At 43.7% G+C, this 13,871-nt stretch overlaps 2 protein-coding genes across 9 annotated transcripts in view; one reads left to right on the forward strand and one right to left on the reverse strand.

Moving 5' to 3' along the window:
• The window catches only part of map3k2 (mitogen-activated protein kinase kinase kinase 2), a 316,607-nt gene that overhangs the window by 112,228 nt on the left and 190,508 nt on the right, over positions 1-13,871 (forward strand). The gene's annotated exons all lie outside the window — the stretch shown is intronic.
• The window catches only part of LOC308311531 (amyloid-beta A4 protein-like), a 60,618-nt gene continuing 47,635 nt past the window's right edge, over positions 889-13,871 (reverse strand). For 4 of the 8 annotated variants that reach the window (XM_080758264.1, XM_080758263.1, XM_080758262.1 and 1 more), the window contains 8 exons: positions 13,519-13,677; positions 12,771-12,899; positions 11,368-11,467; positions 9,050-9,283; positions 8,306-8,359; positions 7,636-7,730; positions 5,241-5,387; positions 889-4,630 (listed from right to left, as the gene is read on the reverse strand). In XM_080758264.1, the coding sequence (XP_080614390.1) occupies positions 4,529-4,630; positions 5,241-5,387; positions 7,636-7,730; positions 8,306-8,359; positions 9,050-9,283; positions 11,368-11,467; positions 12,771-12,899; positions 13,519-13,677 (1,020 nt within the window). In that variant the 3' untranslated portion in view covers positions 889-4,528. The remainder of the gene's footprint in view (positions 4,631-5,240; positions 5,388-7,635; positions 7,731-8,305; positions 8,360-9,049; positions 9,284-11,367; positions 11,468-12,770; positions 12,900-13,518; positions 13,678-13,871) is intronic. The other 4 variants (XR_013963666.1, XR_013963667.1, XR_013963668.1 and 1 more) reach the window with 4 other exon arrangements.

The following is a 13,871-nucleotide window of genomic DNA, read 5'->3' on the forward strand; positions in this document are numbered from 1 at the left end:
CATTGAATGGTTTGCTCAGTCACTGGTGTGTGAATGTAATGCACACTGTAAATCACTTTGGAGAAAGGTGGTATACATCTATGCATCATTTATCAATTTGTGAAGGCCACCATATACAGTAGTGTAGGTGGACATACATATTAATGCAATTTCACCAACCATATAATGTGCTCTTGACCTGACTTAGCCCAACCATTAAATAAATATGAATCAATGCATTTTAAGACTAGCTATAGAAAGGATTTGAAGGAAAATCCAGATTTACTTGCAATTAATTCATTGTAATTTATCAAACTATATTAAAGACCTTTCAAGAAATCTTAAAGGAGTACCAGCTGGTACTCCAGTAGTTCAGACAAAAACATAATTTTCTATTTCATTTTAATTCATGGCCAATAATTATACCAATTGATTGGCCTCATGAGGTGTGCGATTGATATAAAATAAGTAATGTTTTGGGTGAACTACTCCTTTCAAGGCCTGAAATTCAGATCTTTGCATTTTAGACTTTTTGAAACATCTTAAGGACCTGCAGAAAATCTGCTTGTTTTGCAAAGGCTTCTAGTAACCCTGGAACTCATAAATCAAAGGGCAAAGCAGTGTTGATTACGTCGACTAAAACTAAGACGAAAAATGTTGTGAGCTTGTAGATCGGCTATTTTCAGCAAGTGTAAAAACAGTCGGCATCAAGGCCCACCAAAATACATTTTAGTCGACTAAGCTGTAGATTTAGTCGACTAAAGTCTTATGATATTTAGTCGACTAAAACTAGACTAACACTAAAACATTACAGGTGACTAAAATGTGACTGAAACTAAATGAAAACTATTCAAGAGACTGTGACTAAAACTAAAATTTGCTGCCAAAAACACTGGGGCAAAGGCACAGTATCCGTATGTACATTCAAACCTTTATTATGGAATACAGTGTAGAAAGCGTATTTTTCCCAGCCAATGCAAATGGCCCGCAAAATATTACACAGTGGAAAAAAGAAAAGCCACAGAAAGAAAAGTCCCCCATACCCCCCCCAAAAACAAACCTAGCTACCTCCTCAACTTTGCTGCCCTCTATTGGGCTGATAAGAAACAACACCCTCTGAAAAACCAAGGCATTATGACCCAGCCCACTGCGGTCTCTCAGTAGATGGACATGGATTCACTGCAAACTGCATCATTCATGAGATGTAGCACAAGCACACAGACAGGCAGCCAGGTAGTTTGTAGATCACAAGATTTCTCTTTTAACCTTGTGCTGAGATAGTGTCTGGCAAATTCAAACCCCATGACCCAGCGATATAAAGCTGACTCTCTGCGGGTAGGTGGGCGAGAATTGGGTTAAAGCTTGATTTATACTTAGTTGCGTGTCACACACAGACAATATGAGCTCAGAAATGTCTGTGAGCTTATAAATCGGCCATTTTCGGTATCAGTACTATCAGGGGACAAATATTACAGGGTGAAACCAGAGTTATTTTGCTTCCAATGTCACTTGCGCCGCCATGCCATGGATTGGACATGATGCCAACAGCTCAGCTGCTAGGAACCCCATCTTTACAGTAGAGATCGGGTCAATGATGTAAAAACACTACAGTGATCTGCCACGAAGCGGAGCTGCTGTACGTATACAGTGCACTGATCAGCATGCCTGGAGGAGAGGGTAGCTGAGGGGAAGGGAGGGGAGTGAGAATCCATTACTGCTTGGCTGGCTAGCCATCTGGAACTGCAAGTCATTTCCTCTTCCTACTCACCCCCCACACACACACACACTCACTCTCACTCACTCACTCACACACACACACACACACACACACACACCACACACGCACACACACACACCTCCAATCCAATCATTCCCCCCTCGCCGGCACCTGTTCTCTCCTCAAAAACACGGAACGATTGGAGCGCGAGAGTAGAGGGAGAGATTGACGGGGGTGGGGGGCATAAAGATATCGAGTAAACAGAGAAGGGTTGTCTTAAGTACACAAAGAGCAAACGTTATTGTATTTCTGAAATGTCAAACGGACCCAAAGAGGAGGGGAGCGGCGGCTGGACTGAAACGCATAACGTAGCAGGAAAATAGACGAGACATGGCATACTTCCCCCAGCCTATATATGGCCCTTAAAAGAAAAATAAAGAAAAGAACACAATGTGAATTTAAAATAAAATGAAAATAAAAATAAACAAACACAAAATTTAAATAGAATGATCTCAAAGAGCCCCTCTACACAAAAAGATCCTGTGATCAGAGAAGGATTTTTCAACACAGTAAAGTTCACAGAATAATAATATACACAACATGGGTCGACCCCTCCCCCCACCCCACCACTGTAGATTCAGGAACCAAAAGAAACAAAATATTTAAAAAAAATAAACACTTTTAAATCCCCCCCCCCCAAAAGTGTTCTTTTTAAACATATCAAAGCGGAGCCCATTCATCTATGTAGATTTAATATACGTTTTTTAGATTTTTCTTTTTTTTTCCATGGTCGTTTGAAGTCACGTGGTCACGAGAAGATACTAAAATGTACAATCGTTGCTAGGACGACAGGTCGATACGTGAGAAAGGATTCTCAAGAGCAGCGTTAAAGATTTTCGTTTAGTTTTTCTTTATTTTTTTTCTTCTTCGTCAAATCCTGTCATCATCGTTTTTGTCATCATGCACTACATACGAACAGCTAAGATCGGCATTACAACACACGCAAATTGTTTTTAAAAAAGGACTTTACATAGTTTTTTAGCTTTTTTTTTGTTTTGTTGTTTTTTTTTTCCGTTTCTCCACTCGATTTTTGTTAGATTTATTTTGTTATTTTTTGAAAAAAACTAAACTGGGTAACCGTAAATGTAACGTAAAAACTAAACTGGGTAACCGTAAATGCTTAAAAAAGAAAAGAAAACAACAAAAAAAGCTCATTCGGAATACATGGTTACCATCATCATCATCATCATCTTCATCATCGGCAGCCTCTTGATATATTTGATATCTTGATAATTTACAAATCCTTTTTGAGTCAACGCCCTGGTTCTCAACATCGGGTTTGGGGACCAACCCGGGGTCAAAACAGACTCTTGCGGGTCAGTAACTCGGCGAGTGTTACAAATGAAAACAAACAGACCCTTACGGGGGTCTAGAGAACTCTTGAGTTACAGACCCATAAAGGGGGGGGGGGGGGGGGACCCCTGGTGGGTGGTCCCCGGACCATTACGCAGAGAGACAGTGAGTCAACCCAGCCACGGCTGTCGTGAGAATGCACAAAGTAAGAGGAGAGGGGGGGGGGGGGGGGGGAGAGAGAGAGAGGGAGAGAGAGGAGGGGAAGTGAGATATGTGTGTGTGTGTGTGTGTGTGTGGGGGGGGGGGGGGGGGGATCACCTATACTCCAGTGTGGACTGTAGGGGTCAGTAGTGGATGCAAGGAGGTGGGCACTGGGCAGCTGCTGAGCCTCGAATTAAACATAACCTGGCGATCTCCTCTTCTAGACCAGCAAACGTTTTACTTTCAAGGACCCCCAACTCTGAGACCATTTTTTGGTTCCATTTGAACGCTCTCAGAGCTGCAGATCTGTAAACCACCATGATACGCAGATCAATTTAACTACATAAAGCCCGGGCGTCTCTATTTCTGGCCATGCCATAATGGGTAAAGATTTGGTGCAAAACATCAGATCTGCAAGCTCGCAACATGTCGCGTTGTTGTGAGCTTGTACCATCGGCCATCTTCACTATCAAACCACAGTTATAGTGGGTTAAACCGCTTACATTGTTTCAGGAGCGATTGTCAGGAAATAGCGTTTTGCCATGAAATGAGAGGAAACTCAAACCAGCGCTTGTAAAAAACAGGATTTGTTTTGAAAGAAAATCACACCTTGATGTTGGCCTCGAGAGGAAGCAATTTTATGAGGCTCAGCAGTAGAGCGAGAGGTAGAGAGAAAGTTATAGAGAGAGAGAGAAAGTGATAGAGAGAAAGTGATAGAGAGAGAGATCGTCCCCTGAAATACTGATAGGTCAGATTTCCTCTATAAGAGTCCACCATCTAATCCATCACATACCGGAAAAGCAAAATGCAATCGACTGACCTCGACTTCGCGAGTACACGGAGGACAGTCTGACTCTCTCTCCCCTATGGGTGGGTTTGTTTTGATGCTCTGAGCGGGGATTTGCTTTTGTGCGTGTGTGTTTTGTTTTGTTTCGTTTTATACAGCATAACTCAGTCAGCAGGCCCATACAGAGTGAATAGGAGAATTCTTTTTAAATAAACACCACCCAATTAGATGTGTTTTTGTGCGTGTGCGTGTGTATTGAATGGCGTGCGGTCAGGCACACCCCACCCAGGCTCATAAAACAAAACCTCGCTCCGTGCCCTTGTGGCTGTCAGGGGAATGGGTGGGTGTGGGATCGATCGGGGTGGGGTGGGACGGGTGGAGATACGTGGGTGGTGGCATCGAGGGTGTAGTGGGGTTTAGTGGGATGTGCGACAAGACTAGTGTCAGTGTGTGTGTGTGTGTGTGTGTGTGTGTGTGTGTGAGTGTTCTTTTCAGTTGTGCATCTGCTCAAAGAACTTGTAGGTGGGGTTCTCATAGCCGTTCTGCTGCATCTTGGACAGGTGGCGCTCTTCGGGGGTGACGGCAGCATCCACCTGGAGCGCGCACACACACACACACACACACACACACACACACACAGTTATTATAGACGTGTGAGGACCAGTGGTGGAAGAAGTACTTACATGTTTTGCGCAAGTAAAAAGTATCAATACTGCAAAGTAGTATGTTACAAAATGTTACAGGTAGAAATCCCGTGTTCAAAATGTGCTTCAGTAAAAGTATCAGCATCAAAATACACTTTAAGTACGTAAGTGTTCGACGCCTGTGCGCGACCAAGTGTAAACCGGTTATAAGTCGAACCACAAGCCTTAGAGCTAAACTCCAAATTCCTAACCATTTGCCTAAAATCCTAAATCATTCTAAAAAAAACGGACAAGGAAAATAATACTCACAATGTCTGTTTCTCATATTCTGCTATATATTCTGCTATACCCCAAATGGACCCGTAAATCCTCAGTGATAATTTAGAATGTAAAAGGCTTGTTGGCAATGGTTCCTGCAAAACTGTAAATATGTGCACAAGCAAAGAAATACATGCATACATAGACGCACACACGAACGCACGGACGCATGCATGCACACACACACACACACACACACACACACACACACACACACACACACACACACACACACACACACCTCGATGACTCCGTGGTGGATTGAGGTGTATTGCTTCTTCCTCAGCATGACCAGGGTGATGACGATGACGGTTGCTATGACGACGCCCCCCACCATCAGGCCGATGATGGCGCCCTTGTTGGAGCCAACGTCCTCGGCGAAGAACACCTGCAGCAAATCAAATGGATTAAAAAAAAAAGAATCACACCCGAGTGAAGTGACGGTTATCATCGTACATCATCATGACATAAAATAGACACTATGGGCTCTATTTTATTATAGAAAATAGAGCCCTATTTTAATCTAGAAAATAGAGCCCTATGTCTATTTGCTCAGACACTAAAGTAAAATTCTCCATCCATGGGAATGTTTGTGCAATGTTAGTGCACACACACACCAAAAGCTGGATATAGGTGGGACTAGCGACTAATGTATGTTGCTACGTATAGCTAAAATCTAAAATTATGCTTATACCAGTTTCAAATTGGTTAACCTGTTTTGGAATGTATGTTTTGTCAAATAGTTTCTGTGGAGCAAAGCAACTACATTTGCATTTGAGATGAGATGTACTGGTAGTAAAGAATGAAACGGGGAAACACCCAAGTCAAAGATATTCTTAACCCATTTAGCCCGGACGTTGAGAAAAAAGAAAAAAGTCTTCTGAAAAAAAGAAGATTTATGCCACATTTTCATGATTTTTCAAAAATAGCAGACCTTCAAGCTTGCGCGCTATAAAAACTTTGGTGTTTAAAACACCAAAGGGGGTTCCCAGTTCCCACCCAAAATGGGTTAAAGGACCACTTCACCACTTTTCAACCTATCTTCATATAATAGGTCCTCACTAATAATCATGATTTCTACTTAGAACCGGTCCTCTAGTGACATCATCATTAGGCATTTGACGGGACGGTTTCTGAACTGCCCACAGCCCTCCGATGAGACACAGACAGAGTAGAAAAAAATTGCACCATGTTTTCATGATTATTAGTGAGGACCTATTCTATGAAGATAGGTTGAAAAGTGGTGAAGTGGTCCTTTCAAATTGCACTCAAACACAGTACTTTGAGCACACGCACTTAGTTGTTTAGCACCGCTGATCTCAGCTCCACACAAATGTTTTAGAATGCTAAATTGGGGTCACGAGCTAACAAACAGATCAGGGAACGCAGTTGGAGAGACCATTGTGACTGAGAAGCCAGCCAGACTCTAGTCTACACAGTATATGAGAGATGAGATACGTTACAAAACAGGGGGGATTAAGGCACTCAACGCAAGGACTCCGAGAGCGTACAAGTTTAACCAAATGGATCCTTCTGAATGTCTGTGGACATCTTGACAAAAAAAAAAGTCAAAACAATGAATGTAAAAAGTGGGCACCCTGGGTTTTTTTAAGTGTTGTGTGGGCACACAATGTGTTCATTCTAGGCCAAATACGTTTTTTACTTCTTTTAACAAATAGCCATTGAGGCTATTTACTTTTTTTATTTCTAAAAAAATAGAACAAATCTATGTTAGCCTGTGCTGAACTATTTCTACTGCCGTTTAGCTATGTATGAGTTAAGTCTGTAAAATACTTCACTCACTGGTACATACAGCAATTGTTGCGTGCGACCGAAGCTCGCATTTACTATGAAAACGTGCAATTCCCGTCAGTGTACCACTCAAAATCCCCATACATGGGAGCTTTCCCCATATATGGTGCCCAGGTCTCGTGACATCACTATGACCTCTGATGTCATAGTAAATGAGATCTGCTGTCGCAATTAAGCCCATAATGTATATGGAGATCCCTGATGTCATCAATATTGGCCAGCAACTCCATATCTGACCTCAAACCCTTAGATCTCCATACATGGATATATGACAGAACCTGTTCTGACATTCCATATGTTGATCCTTCCCCATCCATCCTTCCTCTTCGATGTCTCCCTTTTGACTGATACCTGTCCATTCAAACTCTAGACGGGCCTGCCCCAAAGTTATTACTGCAGCCGCGCCCGGCAGCCGGCGAAAACTAGAGTTCTCAACAGGCCTGAAAATTAAGACCCGGCCCTAATCAAACCCTGTATACTCAAGAGATTGTCCCTGCTCTTAGATCTCCATACAGTATATGGAGCTGACCTGTTCTGACATTCCATATGTTGATCGGACCTCATCAAACCCTGTACACTCAAGACATGCTCCTTATATGGCCAATACAGAATTCATTCCATATGTTGATCTGACCACCCATGCCAAAGCACCAGCGCTCGCCCAGAAGTCTGCTGTCAACGAGATGGATGCGTGCACGCGAGGTGGCTTCTCGCACTAAGGCGCCTTACTGGTATTGTGATTACAGTGTGTGTGTGTGTGTGTGTGTGTGTGTGTGTGTGTGTGTGTGTGTGTGTGTGTGTGCGTGTGCGTGTAGAGTACGTACCAGTTTCTGGTGGTGGACTTCATATTCAGTGCTGTGCCTGTCGTCTGGCTCCATCATTCGCAGCTCCGGGAGAGCTTCCATCTTCACTCCTGTCACTGGGAAGAGCATGGACAATGATTCATGAGTTCATCAATAATTTCAGTACAGTGATTTTATGAATGCAATTGATTAATTCTTGGGTCATTATTAACGCCAAACCTAATTCAGAAAATATGTGTCAAGTTAGAGTAGAATAGAAACCAGCCATTGGCATCTATTTGCGATATTTTGAAAATATTGCAGGGGTGCCCACACTTTCAAAATTACCAGCTCAAGAAGTTCTACCCAGCAAAATGCACATGGAATGAAAAATGGAATTGGTAGGGTTCTTTTTGTATACAACTTTGTAATACTGATGCTTGTGTGCAATATATCTGATAAAATATTGCTTTGTGCGTTTGAACTGACGTGCCCTTTTGATGTCAATCAAACAAGTCAAAGACACATTAATACTTTCCCTCCCATTCATGAGTTAATTCATTGTAAAACAGCTTCCCGAGTTACAAAAAAAGCCCCCAAAAATATATTAAAAAAAGTATTCAATCAATCAACGATGCGAGTGGTTGTGAAGTATAACTCAGGCATGAGTCCAACCCTCACTCCTAAATTCGAAACCACAAATAGTACACACCTGGTCTTGTGGGAAGGCCTCGCTCAGGATTGGGGCGAGAGTCCACAGGTTCAACTATAGATGGATAAATACACGAGAGAGAGAGAGAGAGAGAGAGAGAGAGAGAGTAGGGAAAATTTGTCAGTCAAGTCAGACTATGAATGCACTATGAATGTTCATGATGCATTCTGGATTGAATTCCATCTGAAAGTGAGAGTTTCTTTTACACTTTAAGAACGTGTATAAGTTAATAATCCAGATTTTAGTGTGCACTTTTCACACATTAGCTGCCTCGTGAAACCGTGAAATTAGCTTTGGAATGAAACCTTGTTTAGGAATATGATCTAGGTTCTACGTGCACACATAGACATCAAAGGGGGCTTCAGCCCCTGCCCTTTTACCCGTCTGTAAAACAACTGCCCTCTCCAGACCACGAATGCAGCATTTACTACATGGTGAAAGAAATGCAAATGCCACTCCTTTCCATGCCATGCCGGAAGGCAGCATTCAGGAGAATTCCTCTTTTCCCCCGAAGTCTCCTGAACTTGAACGCCGCATTTTTGCGTTGAACAATCTTTTTTAGAAATACAGGCCGTACAACGCTTCTCCACTATCGCTAAAGAGTGCTGGGTTGCGCCCCGAAAATAGTTGATCTACAAGCTCTCAACACGTCGCACAGATCTGCTCTTTTTTGTCTAAAAAGTGCCCACTCACAGGATGTCAGCCCCCTGCCTCTCTTAACACTCTCTCCCTGGCTCCACTCACCCTGGTTCTGAGTGTTGGCCTGGTTGAAGCTCTCGGGGTGGATGAAGCCCACGCCGCCGCCCAGGCTCAGGGTGTCCTCCTGGGGCAGGAGGTCCGACGGGCCGGCGGCGGCCTGGCCGTCTCCGGCCTCCTGGTCGGGCATGAGGGCGTCATTGCCGTAGCTCACCCGGGAGGAGTCCGTCTGCAGGTTGGCCAGCTGCTGGGCCATTTCTGACTGCTCCCTCTGCAGCAGCTCTGCAACAGGGGGGAGAGAGGCTCATTAAAACCCATTTAGACCCGAGGACTGATTCTACAAATGTCTTCTAAATCATGACAGTTTTCTGAGTCAGTCGTTCTCAAGCATTTTCATGTCAAGGACCCCCAAAAATATATGTAATTGGCCGTCAACCAAACACCAAAAGGGGTCCCCGTCCTGAATGGGTTCAAATCCATTATACATTACAACAGGTAGTCTCAATGAAGCAAACGAGCATGACCTCACACCTCATCAAAACATAAAAATCAGCTGTGCTGATGAGACGGAGACTCCCGGTCGAAATGGCTTAAGAACTGAGGCCTACAAAAGCCTTCTAAAGCAGTAGGAACTTCAAATGACATGCTTTGTTAAAATAGCCATTTAATAATCTCGTTAACAACGTCAACCCTAGCTGCATCTGGATGCTGGTCATGTCTAGCCAATGTGCAAATGTTGCAACCCATTGTGAGCTTGTAGATCAGCTGCCTTCACCAATTTTGATGTACAACCTTGAGCAGGGGTAACAGACACATTTGTCCGTACACAGAAAATGTGTCTGTGGCAAAGACTTGGTCTTGTCCATGGCAAATCTTTGATTTTCAGTTTTACACACCAATAACGTTCTTATTTTGATCATAAGACCCAATTACTGAATGCCAAATTTTCTTCAGAATATTTATGAGACTTACACTATGTGGCATATTAGGAGATCCAACTCTTAGTGGTTCTCAAATGATATTTTTTTTTACAAGGACCCCTTAAACTCTGAGAGTGTATAAATGTCAGAGTACAATTACCGGTAAAATAAAAAAAACTGTCAAATTGTCAGTTGTACGTGAGGGACAGAGGGAGCTTGCGTCTCTGCAGTGTTTTTAGGTTTGCGTGTGAATTGAGAAACCACATCATAGGATCAACACACACCATGACGTTGGACAGACGTCATACTCAAAGGCTTGAACAGTGTGTGTGTGTGTGTGTGTGTGTGTGTGTGTGTGCAGTCTCCATTGTGCAAGCATGTTTGGGTGGACAGTCAGATGCCTGAGTGATGCACACGACTCCAATAAACTGTCAAACCCGGTTAACCCGCACAGAGCTCACAATTTAAAATAAGAGGCAGAGACGAGATGAGAGAGAGAGAGAGAGAGGGGGGGAAGGGTTACCATTTCAACAGAGGGTGTGGGGCTCCCACAGGAAAAGGTTGTCAATTGCTCAGAGAACCGAAGAATTTAGTTGTTGTGACAATCCACCCATGTGTATCGTCACAGATTGAATACTTTATTGACCAATTGCAAACAGTACAGCAAGTACAATAAAAAAGGATAACACAAAAAGCCCTGTGCGCTCGTTTACATTGTAGTCCTATGCAGACATGCAATATGATGCAAAGTCAACTGCCTTAGTGCAATATGGCTCTAAAACATTTTAATTTCAAGGAATGCCATAACACTGAGAACATACATTACAAATGGAACCAAATGGACCCTTGTGAGTCCATTTGGTTTAATTTCTAGTCTCAAAGGTGGTGGCTAGGAACTTTACCCCTGCGCCACCACGATGTCCACCGCATAATTCTTTTAATGTTCCTTCAGATGTACAGTAAGCGAAGGCAGGCTGACAGAAGCTAAAACTCTATTCAACAACTAAAATGAACTAAAAGCTAAAGTAAACTAAGCTAAATTACACCGACAACCTTGTACGTACTGATGACAAAAGAAAGGTCTGATAAAGTACTGCAGTACTGGAGTTCCTACAAACCACACCTGGACATTAATACATCACACACGTGTGAAGTGAGTGGTGCAACTCTGCGTGGGGGTCCCCAGGGGGTCCCCGGAACTTCCAGACCCACAGGACTGGAATGGAAATTTACAAAACATGCAGACTATAGTCAATCTATTTTGAAGTAACTTTCTTTTTAATGTCATATCATCATCCTACTGTTGAGCAGCGAACCCTTCTAGCCACAACTTGGCTGCTGAAGCACGTTGTGACCCCTCTGTGTGACTTGCCTGTCAAACGTCCGTGAACTTGTGATTAAATGAACAGTTGGAAAGAAGCTGGTGATGCGTTGAGAGAGACTCACCGACTTGGTCCTGAATATCGTCAGCGACACCGGGCACTTTGTAGAGCAGACCCAGGGACTGGTTCATACGCTCCTCAATCACACGCAGGTGGGTCAGAACCTAGGGAGAACACACACACACACAGGTCTGTAGTTCCATGCTTGTGAGGACGTCAACATTTTACGCCCGCACGCACAGAGATGCATACTCTGTTAGCAAGTTCAAAAGTACCTGTGTAATACATTATGGGTTTCTGCATACCGTGCATGTGTGCATTTGTACTACCAGCTAGCCTAAGCCTACCAATTTTATTTATTTTACAGCCGTTTTTACTTGAATGTATTGTTCTGGTAACAGAGTGTCAGACTCAGTCAGATAAGTTCAAAAGTTTTTTACATGTTGCCTTGGATTTACCTTAAAACCTTTACAATTATAAAAGCTTTAAATGTACTCTGCTTTCATGCCAGAAGACTGGAGTAGATCGTGCTGAAATGTATCGAATCGTTTTTGGATCGAGAATCGAGTTGAATCGAGAAAAATAAAAATCGAATCATGACCCCAATAATCGAAATCGGATCGAATCGTGGGACACCCAAAGATTCACAGCCCTAATACTCATGCTGTAAAGATTTTGGCTGTCGTGACGGTGCCCTCCCCGTTGGTTCTTTGATCACAGGGTGGCATTGCATTTCATTTCATTGGGGGTATGGGACGTGATTAAGTGAAAGCTCTATTGATTCGCTCGGCGGATTGCAGTTCCTCATTTTTGTCAGCCATTTAAGTTTGCTGTAGGGAGTCTGTGTGTGTGTGTGTGTGTGTGTGTGTGTGTGTGTGTGTGTGGTCTGTCCCAGATGTCTCCGACAGCAGTGTTGCAGCACTCTGTTCAGCGTTGTGTGAGATCAAGTTCAATCTCCACAAGACCTAGATCAAACTTCATATATTCTAGAGGTATTAAAAAGTCGTTACATTGCCACTTTAGAAATGTGCAGATGCCCTGTATATATATTTATATTGTATGGTGGTTTCTTTCTTATTGTTGAGTGAGAGAACAATGTTGAAGGGATGGTTCACCCAAAACAATGCTCATCAATGACAAGCCTTGAATTCACAGAGACTTTTTATAAACACTGCATGGTCAAACATTGGCCAAATGTAAAATAATATAAGAAAGAGGCAAAATAGCTGATCTATAAGCCCCCAATGCCTCCCGAACCCAAGTGCTTGACAGGGGGGGGGGGGGGGGGGGGGTGAAAAGAGAGAAGAACCTCTGACTCCCACATGTAGCTTTGTTTACATCCTGGACACATCACACCTGCTGTGTAGACATGTTCCACATCCGCCACGGGGTCGAGTGACGGTATTAACTGTCGGTATTAACTGTCGGTATTAACATGCGCGCCAGGGGGTGCTGCGAGCGCTTTACCTGAGGTCTGATCTGGGCAGCCTTCTTGGGGTCCACCATGCGGACGTGCTCAAAGTGCTTTAGCGTGTGCTGCCGATCCTTCTGCTCGGCACGCACATACTTCTTCAGCAGGCTGAACACGTGGCGCGGCTGTGGGACAGACAGACAGACACATTTTATGAAATTTCAACCTTTATCGAATTCTCGGAAAAACACACAGAGGGCTGAGACCCTCCTTCACAGCCGTGCCGAGATTACAAGTCTGAGGAAAGCGCAGACAATATCATTTAAAATACGGCTCTGATGAAGGCTCGTAGTCGAAACACGTCTGCACTGAGTAGTTGAAAGTAGGTACATGCTAAATATTAGACAGATTTTTCAAGACCTGCATCTACTGCTATGAAAGCCAATCCTGAATCCTGATCCAAATATGAAGGAACACCGTAAAAGTCTTTGCGTCATATGTGGACTGTGGAAGTTTTCATTACAAAGCCCAAAAGGCAAAGCGGAAATATTTGTTTCATGTATCCATGTTTCAATATTCAATGTTAAAAATTGTTAATTCTGAAATCGTGACATCCCTAACTGTGTGTGTGTGTGTGTGTGTGTGTGTGTGGGGGGGGGGGTCCTGCAGCTCTCCAGGGCCTGTGTGTGTGTGTGTGTGTGTGTGTGTGTGCGTGCGTGCACATGTACCCTGGGGGGGGTCTTGCTGTAGAGTGGTCAGGTAGCTCTCCAGGGCCTGTGTGTGTGTGTGTGTGCGTGTACGTACCCTGGGGGGGTCTTGCTGTAGAGCGGTCAGGTAGCTCTCCAGGGCCAGCCGGCGGCGGTCGTTGAGCAGAGCCTCGACGCGCGCCATGTGCGTCTCCACCAGCTGCTGCCGCTCGCTGGCCGCCTCCTGCTCCAACGCCTCCACCTTCTCCTGGAACCGCTGCGCGCGTGAAATGGGACATTCTGCACTTTCAGTACACTCTGAATTCCGGACTATTACTTGCAATAGAGTATTTATATATTGCAGTATATCCAACTGTGTATACTTTCCCCAATTTTCAACGGTTTTTATTGTATTTTGACACTGGCTTTGGCAATGTATGTTTTATCGTGCCAATAAAGCTCCATTGAATT

Source organism: Protomyctophum bolini (assembly GCF_963924005.1).
Source record: "Protomyctophum bolini genome assembly, chromosome: 24".
NCBI lineage: Eukaryota > Metazoa > Chordata > Actinopteri > Myctophiformes > Myctophidae > Protomyctophum > Protomyctophum bolini.